This window comes from Microtus oregoni, unplaced genomic scaffold, assembly GCF_018167655.1.
Source record: "Microtus oregoni isolate MIOR12 unplaced genomic scaffold, Mior012 000014F_ref0000157, whole genome shotgun sequence".
In the NCBI taxonomy this organism is placed as follows: domain Eukaryota; kingdom Metazoa; phylum Chordata; class Mammalia; order Rodentia; family Cricetidae; genus Microtus; species Microtus oregoni.
In genome coordinates, this window is record NW_024543073.1 from 50,072,583 (window position 1) to 50,084,833 (window position 12,251).

General features: G+C 50.0%; 1 protein-coding gene across 2 annotated transcripts; it reads left to right on the plus strand.

The window, feature by feature from the left end:
- The first annotated feature begins 6,678 nt into the window (after nt 1-6,678).
- Dnajb1 (DnaJ heat shock protein family (Hsp40) member B1) lies at nt 6,679-10,661 on the plus strand. 2 transcript variants are annotated; one of them, XM_041663747.1, is made up of 4 exons: nt 6,679-7,013; nt 8,625-9,205; nt 9,398-9,451; nt 9,504-10,661. In XM_041663747.1, exons 1-4 carry the CDS (start codon nt 6,803-6,805, stop codon nt 9,768-9,770), a joined length of 1,113 nt encoding a protein of 370 aa, XP_041519681.1. In that variant the 5' UTR covers nt 6,679-6,802; the 3' UTR covers nt 9,771-10,661. The 2 variants fall into 2 exon arrangements, with proteins under 2 accessions (XP_041519681.1, XP_041519680.1); XM_041663746.1 differs by having other exon boundaries at nt 9,398-9,776.
- The last annotated feature ends 1,590 nt before the right edge of the window (nt 10,662-12,251 follow it).

The window sequence follows — 12,251 nt, forward strand, 5'->3', positions numbered from 1 at the left end:
GAGACAGAGCTTCCAGCTGCGCCCTGGCATACCTAGCACAGAGCTGATTCATCCCTAGTGACGGACGGCAGTACACCCATCATCACCCGCTGACTGCAAGTAGCAGAGCAGCGCCAAGATCTGCTGAGGCGGAGGACCAGGGACTCCTCTACCATGAGTTTTGGAGACTGTGAGGTCATTTGGATGGCGAGGATCTGGCTTCAGTAGACAGTTCTCACAGTGCCCTGGTACTTCCCACTCAGGATAAGGTAGGTGGTGAGCTTCCTGGGACTGCCCCACATTGTCTCAGTGTGACCCTGGCACAGAGCTGTCTGAGGGAGGCTGTGGCTGTGGAGCCCGGTTTTGACATGTTAGAGCTGTTTAGATGCTTTCTGCTGTGGCAAGAGCTCTCACAGACTCCCTAGCCCCACCCATCCCACTCACCTGTAATTCCTGTAAGATCCTAAGTTCAAAGACAGCCTAGGCTTTGTAGCTATACCTTAGCAAAAGAAGGAAAGAAACAGAAAAGAAAAAGGAAAGGAAGAAAGAAAAAAGAGAGAAAAGAAAAGAACAACACAAGACGGGTGGTGGTGGCGCACGCCTTTAATCCCAGCACTTGGGAGGCAGAGGCAGGCGGATCTCAGTGAGTTTGAAGCCAGTGTGATCTATAGAGTGAGTTCCAGGACAGCTATGGCTACACAGAGAAACCCTGTCTGGAAATAAAACAAAACAAAATTTAAATCTTTAAAAATAATGGAAAATTTCATCCTCAAAGAATTCCCGTGTCCCCGATCTGCGGCAGTTCCCCAGTCCCTAGCAACTGCTGATCTACTCACATACATCAGTGTTTTCTGGAAGGTCATAGAAAAAAGCAGCACACAGCCCTTTGAGCCCGGCTTCTTTCACTGACACACGCTGTGAAGTGTGCTGGCACTGTTTCCTGTATTCACGGCTCTTTTCTTTTTATGGCTGGATCATGTTCCATTGTACGCATGGATCACTTGTACAGCCACCAAACCACTGAAGGACGTTCAAGTTCCAGTGGCTGTTGCTAACTGTCCAGAAAGCCTCAGGAAAAATCAAACACCGTTTGTTACACAAACTTAAGTTTATTCAACTTTTTTTTTTTTTTTTTTTTGGTTTTTCGAGACAGGGTTTCTCTGTGGTTTTTGGAACCTGTCCTGGAACTAGCTCTTGTAGACCAGGCTGGTCTCGAACTCACAGAGATCCGCCTGCCTCTGCCTCCCGAGTGCTGGGATTAAAGGCGTGCGCCACCACCTCCCGGCTTATTCAACTTTTTAAAATTATACTTACTGGGATGGAAAGATGGCTCAGCCTTTAAAGGCGAGGCTCACAACCAAAAGTGTAAAATTACACTTCCTTTGTGTGTACGTGGGAGAGGTACACACGTCACAGTTTGCATGGGGATGAGAGAACAACTCCAGGGAGCCAGTTCTTTTCTTCCACCACGTGGGTCCCAACGATCAGATGCAGGTCCTCTGCCTTGCTGGCAAGACTCCTTCCGGCTGTCTGTTCTGCCGTCTTTGGACATTGAGCATCTGTTTTGTGTCTTCCTTGGCTTCTTTTTTCTGACACAGTATCTTGTAATGTATCCCAGGCTGCCCTGGAATTAGACATCCTCCTGTTTCAGCCTCTTTGGTGCTGGAATCAAAGCTATGTGCCACCACGGCCCATTTGGACATAACTCTTTATTGCACACAGACTTCCACCTAGCAATGGTGGTGCTGGCTAATGGAGCTGCCATGTTTTTCAACAGGTAAGGAGTTGAAAAGAGAAACAGTAAATTTTGTTTTGTATTTGTTTTCATTTGTTTTGTTTTTAAGAGACAGGGTTTCTTTATGTAGTTCTGGCTATCCTAGACCAGAGAGAGAGGCCTCAAACTCAGAGATCTGCCTGCCTCTGCCTCCTGAGTGATGGGATTATAGGTGTGTACCACCACCACCTCGTAATAGCAAAATTCTTTTTTTTTAAACATTTATTTATTTATTATGTATACAATATTCTGTCTGTCTGTATGCCTGCAGGCCAGAAGAGGGCACCAGACCTCATTACAGATGGTTGTGAGCCACCACGTGGTTGCTGGGAATTGAACTCAGGACCTTTGGAAGAGCAGGCAATGCTCTTAACCTCTGAGCCGTCTCTCCAGCCCCCAATAGCAAAATTCTTTAATGCGTTCTCAACATTTGAGCCACATCACACACCAGTGCCCCGTGTAAGGGCTCAGTCCAGCAAGCTTTTCCATGCTTTACTCTCTGTGTGGCCTGGGCAGCTCTGAGAACATAAATTAACGTTTCCATTCTTCTATGTGCTGCCTGCCCCCAGGTTCATTTACCTCCTCTGCGCACGCACTTCCCATCCTGCTCGCTCTGAGTCTCAGGGAATCTCCTTGTGACTCCGGAGACTCCGTCCCTCCTCTTCTCAGCATTCTCTCTGCCCCCCAAATCCTGCCTAACCATCAGCCAATCGGCTTATTAATAACGAGAGCAGGGGGCTGGAGAGATGGCTCAGTGGTTAAGAGCATCGCCTGCTCTTCCAAAGGTCCTGAGTTCAATTCCCAGCAACCACATGGTAGCTCACAACCATCTGAAATGAGGTCTGGTGCCCTCTTCTGGCCTGGAGACATACACGCAAACAGAATATTGTATACATAATAAATAAATATTTAAAAAAAAATAACGAGAGCAACGCATCTTCACAGTGTGCACAGGATTATTCCACAGCACATTTGACTCCACCTTCCTGAGCCAGCTGGGCTGGTCCTCTGACACATCCGTTCCCAGCCCCTGAGCAACACCCACGTGGCAATGCTAGGAAGTAAAATCTATTATGTCCATTTTATCCAGTATAGATCTACTCCCAGAATGCAGGCCTTGACTTTATTTTATTATTATTATTTTTTTTTTTTTTTGGTTTTTCGAGACAGGGTTTCTCTGTGGCTTTGAAGCCTGTCCTGGAACTAGCTCTGTAGACCAGGCTGGTCTCGAACTCACAGGGATCCGCCTGCCTCTGCCTCTGCCTCCCAAGTGCTGGGATAAAGGCGTGTGCCACCATCGCCTGGCAAGCCTTGACTTTAGACAGCTAAGTCCAAACGTACTGCTTTGATCCTGGCTAAGGGTCTGAGGCTGGTGAGGCTATGCACGATGCTACATGGCAAGAAGTGTCAAAAAAAACAAAACAAACAAATAAAAATATTTTGTGTCTAGGGGTCAGCAAGACAGTTCAGCAGATAAAGGCCCATGCTGCCAAGCCTTAAAGTCTAAATCCAATCTCTGGAACATACATGCTGGAAGGAACTGACTCCCAGAAGCTGTTCTCTGACCTCCACATGGGCACCAAACCAGGTTCACACACAGTAAATGCAAACACAACTTCGTGTGTGTACATTCACTGTCCACAGAGGAGGAGGGCAGGTCATGGGGGTGCACAGGTTTATGTGAGTATATACATGAAGGCCAGAGGACTGAGGGAGCCATTCCTCAGGAGCAGTCCACCTAGGTTTTGTTCCTCTCTGTGTAGCCTTGGCTGTCCTTGAACTTGCTCTGAGATCCTCCAGCCTCAGTGCAGCACTGGGATTAAGATGGTGTAGCACCACTAGGCAGTGTTTGTTTGTTTTCCACACCTGTTTTTAAGCCACTGAAACTTCCTAATAGTGTGGTGACCCGTGATTGCTAGCTCTGCATTAAGGAGATTTGAGGCGGGACAATCACAAATTCAAGATCAGTCTGGGGTACCGAGCTAGAGGGTCAGACCTTGCTTAAAAAACAGTAGCAATCACAATAGTAGTCTGCCCATCACTACTTAAAGAGTGGGACATTTCCAACCTTGAGGTTGTCCCCAAACACAAACATTTCCTTTGCACAATAGGGCAGACAAGATAGAACCCTCCCAGATGGCAAAAGCCCTTAGTGAAACCCAGACAAGCACACAAGAGGTACCCCTGAACGTCTCCATTAAAGCCATACTCAAAATTTGAAGAGTCCCTCATACTGGGTGCTTTCCGGCTAGGACGGCTCTTCTGTTCATGCTCGGTGCTTTTCCGCTAGGACCGCTCCTCCTGTTCTTCATGCACGTCTTATTTCCACTCATCTATTCTGAGGCAAGGTCTCACTCTGTCTGTAGGCCAGGCAGACCCCACACAGGGCTCCTCCTATGGCAGCTTCCTGGAGCTGGAATTAAAACAAGGTGCCACTGTACCAGACCTCTTGTTATTTCTCTCCAAGTGATTGGTTCAGGACACCCTCTGCTGAGCTAGTGGGTTCCCTAGTCCCCAGTCTATTGGCGTCGGAGGCTCAACTGTGTTTTTAGGTAGAGTCCTTTTCAGGTCTCTCTTGGGGTCAGTGTGGCAAGGAAAACCGGAACACACACACCCTGGTCAACAACCATCAAGGGAAGGCTAGGGTCATCTTTCTCAGGGGTCTCAGGCTGCGCAGGGCAAGGATCAACAGAGCCTCTTATGCTGCCAGGTGCCAGAGAGGAGGCGTCAGCGTCGTCCACTAAACAAGATTGGCCATTCCTTTGTTCTTGGTCTGTCTTGAGGACTTTCATAGATGCCAAATAATGTCAGCTTCCCATATACAGCGGCCCTTCCCACTTTACAGGCAAGCACGAGAGCACAGCTGAGGCCAGAATGGTTACTTTACCAGCCCAAGGTCACACAGTCAGGAAGTGCTAGGATCTGAAACAGGCCTACTCTCTGGCTACAATAAGTCATGCTTTCCTGAGCCGGGCGGTGGTGGCGCACTAGGGAGGCAGAGGCAGGCGGATCTCTGGGAGTTTGAAGCCAGCCTGGTCTACAAGAGCTAGTTCCAGGACAGGCACCAAAGCTACAGAGAAACCCTGTCTCGAAAAACAAAACAAAAAAAAAAGTCATGCTTTCATGCTCTGACTTCCAAGCTCCTCTGCCTGCAGGAACCACCACTACTCCAGCTTCTCTAGACCTGGCAGTTTCAGAAGCTCCGTCCCCTTCAGCACTTGGCTGTATCCTTGACTTCCATCATCCCAGGCTTAGGAAACCTACAGATTCAAGTAACAGAGGTACTCTGTTCCCCCACAGCGAAAAAGCACCCACGTCAAACATCTGGAAATAGTTAGGAAGCACCTAGTGGATCTTGAAAGAGATGCAAACCCACACAGCAAGATCCAACCTCTGCCTGGTGGTAAACTCACAGCAAAGGAAGTGACATTTACCACGGACGCCAAGAACCCAGGAGACCACAGCTATTTGGATAAATGTTTTGTTTTTGGGCAAGTTAAGAAAGCATTGTTCATTTGGTCTTCCTTCTAATACAAGGCTGCTCTTCCCAACAATGAGTTACGGTGCTAGCACCTCCTAAATATTGGCATAGAAGTGGGATCAGAGTTAATACGATAATATGCATATGTGAAAGTTCAGACAGCATAAGTTAACTTATTTTAAGCTGTTTTTTTCTAGTATTTATTTATTTATTTATTTATTTATTTATTGTGTGTACAAGAGGGTACCAGATCTCATTACAGATGGTTGTGAGCCACCATGTGGTTGCTGGGAATTGAACTCAGGACCTCTGGAAGAACAGTCAGTGTTCTTAATCTCTGAGCCATCTCTCCAGCCCCCTTTTCTAGTTTTTAAAACTCGGCATGTAAGACAGAACGTTCAGTGTTGTGAGCCATTTAAATGAGTATCACACGTGGGAAACTGGCAGCTGCAGATCATAACAATGTATTGCATTCCATTCAAAATTCTCCCTGCCCCTCAGGAGGCAGAGGTAGGAGGATCTGAGTTCAAGACCCATCACAGCTGCTCAAATTGTCTCTAAAAACAAACACAACAACAAGAAATTCCCCTTCCTCCTCCTTTTCCAGCTCCTTCAAAGCGTGCGACAGGCCTTTGCTATGTAGACTAGGTGACCTGGAACTCAAGATCCTTCTGTCTCAGCCACCTGTGTGCTGGGTGATAAATTCCATTTCTGTCAGATTTTTTTAGTTTTCAGTTTACTTATTCAAAAAGATCTAATACAATTACATAAGAATATATATAATATAGAGGTTGTCTAATATATAGAGCACTGTCTGCTCTTCCAAAGAACCCAGCACCTACATGGCAGCTCACAATTGTCTGTAACTATATGGTTCCAGAGGATCTGACACCCTCAATGCAGGCAAAGCACCAATGCACATAAAATAAGTAAATAAAATTATATATACAAAAAAAAAAAAGAACCCAGATAATGCCAAGAGGAATCAGCAGGAAGAAAAGCCTGAGTGGCAGCCGGACTGGGGCGATCCCTCGCCAGACCAGCCTCACCTCGCTTTAGTAACGGCCTGGACGGAGCCAGCGGCAGAAGAGGGCGGGGTGCGTGCTTGGAGGTTTGGGTCAGGAAGCTACAAGTCACCGGGCAGGACCGCACTGCTCCGCACCTAGAGCGAGGGTCCGGATGCCCGGAGCGACCAGCCTCCGTAGCCCCGCCCCTTCCCTCGTGTCGTCACCGGTGCGCAGTGAGAGCGGGCCGCGATTGGCTGTCTCCACCGCGGAGGCGGGACCTCAGGCACGGGCGGGAGCGCGCGCCGCGGGGAGGCGTTAACAAGGGTAGAGAGGGGAGGGGCGTGGCCCCGCGCGGAAGGCCGTTGGCAGCCGGGTCCCACCCCGGATGTGCAACGTCACGGAGCGGGCAGCAGCAATTGGCTGGAGTGGCGCAGCGAGCCGGGAGGGGCGGAAGGTTCTGGAGGGCTGGCGGGATCTGGAAGCTTCCGCCGGACGGGTATATAGAGTCCGGGACGGGGCAGCTGCGGAGCCGGAGGCGGCGACAGCTGGGCGGCGGTGGCCATGGGCAAGGACTATTACCAGACGCTGGGCTTGGCCCGCGGCGCGTCCGACGACGAGATCAAGCGAGCCTACCGCCGCCAGGCGCTGCGCTACCACCCCGACAAGAACAAGGAGCCCGGCGCCGAGGAGAAGTTCAAGGAGATCGCCGAGGCCTACGATGTGCTCAGCGACCCGCGCAAGCGCGAGATTTTCGACCGCTACGGAGAGGAAGGTACACTTGCACGAGGCCGGGGGTGACCCGCCGTTTGACAGGCGGGGAAACCGAGGGACCCGGGTCCTCGCTGAGGCCTCGGCCCGGGGATCTGGCGGCCGTACTGTCTCCGCCCTCTTGTCGGCGGCCTCAGCCGGGAGGAGGAGCTTTGGGCGCGCCGCTCGCACAGAAGCTTCTAGCGCGTCTGCCGCAGCCCCTCCCGGCCGGGCCGCCTGCACAGGGCCGGAACGCTGCAGACGAAGGGCGGCGATCGCCAGGGTATGAAAATCTGATTTTTTTGGTTTTTTTTTTTTTTTTTTTGGTTTTTCGAGACAGGGTTTCTCTGTGGTTTTGGAGCCTGTCCTGGAACTAGCTCTTATAGACCAGGCTGGTCTTGAACTCACAGAGATCCGCCTGCCTCTGCCTCCCAAGTGCTGGGATTAAAGGCGTGCGCCACCACCGCCCGGCTTGGGTATGAGAATCTGAAAATTGCCCGAGTGTTTTGTTTCCCTCGTCCCGCTAGCCCGCAAGCTCAGTGCTTAACCCAGAGTTGAGCCTTTTCCGGTTGCAGTGCGTAGGAACTTGTCTGTAGGTGTTACAGCGTGACTGGGAGGATGGGGCAGTCAGGTAGACGTGGTGGCACCGACAACTGGAGGCCTTACTGCCGAATTGTCATGGAGAAAAAGGGAGTGATGTGTTTCCTGCTCCTGCTGCCATTAGCAGTTAAAGACTTGACATTGGTTTTTACGTAGCTGCAACAAGCTTTAAAATATGTATTTCCCCTTCCACTACGGTTACCGGGGCTTTTTTTTTTTTTTAATACTAAAAGCAAAACTTGTTGAGCCTGGTGTGGGAGCTCACCCCTACTTTGGAGACTGAAGCATTTTGTGAATTTGCCGCAGATCTGAGCCACAGAATGAACTACTGTTTCCAAAAGAACAGTGACGGTCCCAGACGGCTGAGTCAGAAGGATTGCCTAAGGCTAACCTGGACTACTCAGAAAGTGCTGTAGCATGACAGTCACAAGATCTCACTGTTCAGGCTTTCATTTATTTTTAATTTATTTTTACTTCTGTGTACATGAGTGTTTGCATATATGTTTGCACATGCTTCAAGAGAAGAGGGTGTTTGAATCCCCTAGAACTGGAGTTATTCGGTTGTCTGCTGCCATATGGGAGTTGGTAACTGAACATGGTTCCTCTGCCAGGGGAGCAAGTGCTCTTAATTTCTGAGCCATCTCCAGCTTCTCATATTGGAGCCCTGGCTGGTCTGCAACTTGCAGAGACCAACCTGCTTCTGTCTTCAGAATTCTGGGTGGGGTTCAGGCATTCAGCACCATGCCAAGCTTTTTATTTTAAGGGTTTGTTTTGTTGGGGGTTTTGTTTGTTTGTTTGCTTTTCGAGACAGGGTTTCCCAGGAGCTATGGAACTTGCTCTGTAGCGCAAGCTGGTATTGAGAGACCAACCTGCCTCTGCCTCCCAAGTGCTGGCGTTAAAGGCATGTGGCACCACTGCCGGACTATTTTAAGGATTTTATGTTTTGTAAATGTGTTGATTTATTGCAGTGCTGGAAATGGAAACCAAAGGCCTTGACTCTTCTACAGTAACTCTGACTTGTGATTTTGTTTTCCAGGCCTAAAGGGTGGTGGCCCCAGTGTTGGTAACAGTGGTGGTGCTAATGGTACCTCTTTCAGCTACACATTCCATGGAGACCCTCATGCCATGTTTGCTGAGTTCTTCGGTGGCAGAAACCCCTTTGATACCTTTTTCGGGCAGCGCAACGGGGAGGAAGGCATGGACATCGATGATCCGTTCTCTGCCTTTCCCATGGGTATGGGTGGCTTCACCAATGTGAACTTTGGACGCACCCGCCCTGCCCAAGAGCCCTCCCGAAAGAAGCAAGATCCCCCAGTCACCCACGACCTCCGGGTCTCCCTTGAAGAGATCTACAGCGGCTGTACCAAGAAAATGAAAATCTCCCACAAGCGACTGAACCCTGATGGAAAGAGCATTCGAAATGAAGATAAGATCCTGACCATCGAAGTGAAGAGGGGCTGGAAAGAAGGGACCAAAATCACATTTCCCAAGGAAGGGGACCAGACCTCCAACAACATTCCAGCTGACATCGTCTTTGTTTTAAAGGACAAGCCACACAATATCTTCAAGAGAGATGGTTCCGATGTCATCTATCCAGCCAGGATTAGCCTTCGGGAGGTAAGGTACCAGGTGGGAGGAATCGTGAGAGGTGACTTCTGGGGGGAGCAGTGGGGAGGCTGGCTGAGGCTCTTCTGTGCCAACAGCATGGGTAGGTGTGGAGTGGGGGCTCAGCTGCATGGGTCTGGTGGCCTGGAGGAGTCAAGCGTCCTAAGCCAGCTCCCACTTGACACGGTCCTTTTGCATCCCTAGGCTCTCTGTGGTTGCACTGTGAACGTTCCCACTCTGGACGGCAGGACCATCCCTGTTGTATTCAAAGACGTCATCAGGCCTGGAATGCGGCGGAAAGTTCCTGGAGAAGGCCTGCCTCTCCCCAAAACACCTGAAAAACGTGGGGACCTTGTTATTGAGTTTGAAGTCATCTTCCCCGAAAGGATTCCCCTGGCATCCAGAACCCTCCTGGAGCAGGTTCTTCCCATCTAGCCGCCTGCATTCCCCGAGGACTGAGCAGGGACTTTTCCAGACCTTTCACTGGTTGCATACTGCGGGAGGGCCCAGGGAGGGCTTCTGCTCTGCCGAATGTTTTCCACAGAATATATTACAATCTTTCAAAGTCGCACACTAGACTACAGTGATTTTTTGAGCGATAGGCAGGCGGTGGGAACAGCAGCCCTCCTGGAATGGAGCCACCCTCTGCACCCCAGCTCCTGCCCGAGGGTATGAGGCAGGCCTGTGACTGGATTCACCCCTTTGCTGTCCTTTAGTTTCTGGCTGCCATCTCGGGTACCAGACCCTGTGCACTAGTCAGTCTCCACTGTGTGAGAGGTTCTTGTTTTCTTCTGTATTTGTCCCAAGCCTTGTTTCTCCCCAGAAGAATCCTGTCTTGTCTTGGCCATCTCAAATTGAGAGCAATTCAGTAGGACTGCCAGGCCAGCATCACAAGCAATACCTGGTGACAGGGCCACGGGGCCAACCTCAGGTGGGCAAGTCTCACTGCCACCTCCTCCAGGTTTGAGACTTGAACGACCAGGAAATTCCTGGACTTCTGGCTCTGTTGAAGTCAGCTGGTTGGCTTATGTCACGGTGTTTGTCGGCCCAAAGGTAGTCCTTGGCCATACCTGGGACTTCAGAGACCCAGGTGATTTTTTGTGTGTGTGTAATGGACTCTGAACTCTCAAAAGGATACATTCCTTTTGAATTTTGCACAGCCCGAAATATAATCCCTTTATATAAAAGGGTCTTTGCTTCTGATGAAAGGAGCACTGTGGAACGTCTGTAAATGTTTTTATAATTCCATTCGAAGCTGGTGTGCACTCAGATGAACGCAGTCCCTGTCAACTACTGCTGTCCAGGGCTGTGATGGAAGCAGACCTGGGAGTGAAGGTGTCTGTTCTTTGAAGCTAGCCCAGTGCTCTGACATTTGACTCATTGTAAGTTGCCACTACGAACACGAGACCAAAGTGTGTGACTTGTCATTATGCAGTGTGACAGCATTAAAGACTGATGCTAAACCTCAGGGGAGCAGTCCTTCGACTCTGTTTGAGGGCTTTGCTGGGGGGAGGGCGGCATGGTGAGAGTTTCCCTTCCTGGGACACATAGGCTTCCCCATTCTAAACCCCAGCATCACTGTGGTGAAGGCGGAGCTAGGACAGGCCTGCCCCTAACACCCTTTCTGCCTTGCAAGGCTCCTGGCCACATCTGGGGACCTAGTAACCAACCACCAGGGCTAAGGATTAAAATACCATCTGCTTTGATCCTACTGCACGTACTGGCTTTGTGGGAGCCTAGGCAGTTTGAATGCTCACCTTACGAGACCTGGATAGAGGTGGGCAGTCCTTGGGCTTCCCACAGGTCAGGGAACCCTGATTGCTCTTCGAGCAGATGAGGGGGGGGGACTTGATCGGGGGAGGGGGAGGGAAATGGGAAGCGGTTGTGGGGACGAGGCAGAAATCCTTAATAAATAAATAAATTAAATTAAAAAAAAAAAAAAAAATAAAATACCATCTGCCAGAATCCCCACTGCCAACTAGGTAGACCTGGCTAGACCAGAGCTAGGAGGCTAGGCTAGCTGCTTAGAGCTGGCCCAGGCTCTGTTCTGCCCTGGGGAAAAGTGAGAAACGCTCTGTGGATATGCTAGGAACTTAGATTGCTTTAGAGTGCTGTTTATTATAAGGCGAATAGGACCTAGGTTTAAGGGATGTCCTGGGTCTGTGTCTGTGTTCTGGTGGTGCTGGTAACGGAATCCAGGCTTTTATTCTCTAAGCTGAATACAGCCATAGACCAGGCTGCAAACTGCTAAGAAATAAGACTCAAAAAAATTGACATTGCATAAAAAGTCCATCCAAGAGCCAGGTGTAGCCAGGCGGTGGTGGCGCATGCCTTTAATCCCAGCACTCAGAGGCAGGGGCAGGTGGATCTCTGTGAGTTCAAGGCCAGCCTGGTCTACAAGAGCCAGTTCCAGGACAGGAACCAAAAAAGCTACGGAGAAACCCTGTCTCAAAAAATCAAAAAAAAAAAAAGCCAGGTGTAGTGGCACACAATCTGTAACAGCTCTGAGGGGACTGCTGAGCCAGCCTGGGTTACAAAGAGTTGGGAGTGTGGCTAGGCCATGAGAAGAGTATTGGTCCAGCCTATGCAAATTCACATAGGAGTGGCTTTTCCTCACCACCAAGACAGCTTAGCCCAACTCAGAACAACCAGAGAGAATCCCAGAATATCTTTATTGTGAGTACCAATTGCCTGGTTCTCACCAGGTGCTCGGCTACTACAGACCCATGGCTGCAGACCGTCCACCAAGAATGACACCCGGAGACCTTCGTGTGGTCAGCTTCTGCAGCAAGTCCCTGTGAACTTGGTAGGGAAGTGTTACGCCCACAAAACTGTCCACAGACATACCGTTTTACAAACTCAGAAAGAGCGTGGCCCGCAACCTGGGGAGTGGGAGATTCTTTAGGGAGCATATTGTTATTAGGGGCCAGGACACATGGGTCAGCCGCACAAAGTACTGGTGTATGTGAGTGAGGTGCTAAGTTACAGCCTTGTACCCCAGACCCCTTGACATGACCCTGAACCTGGGGTTCCCTTCCTCTTACCGCAGGACACCAAA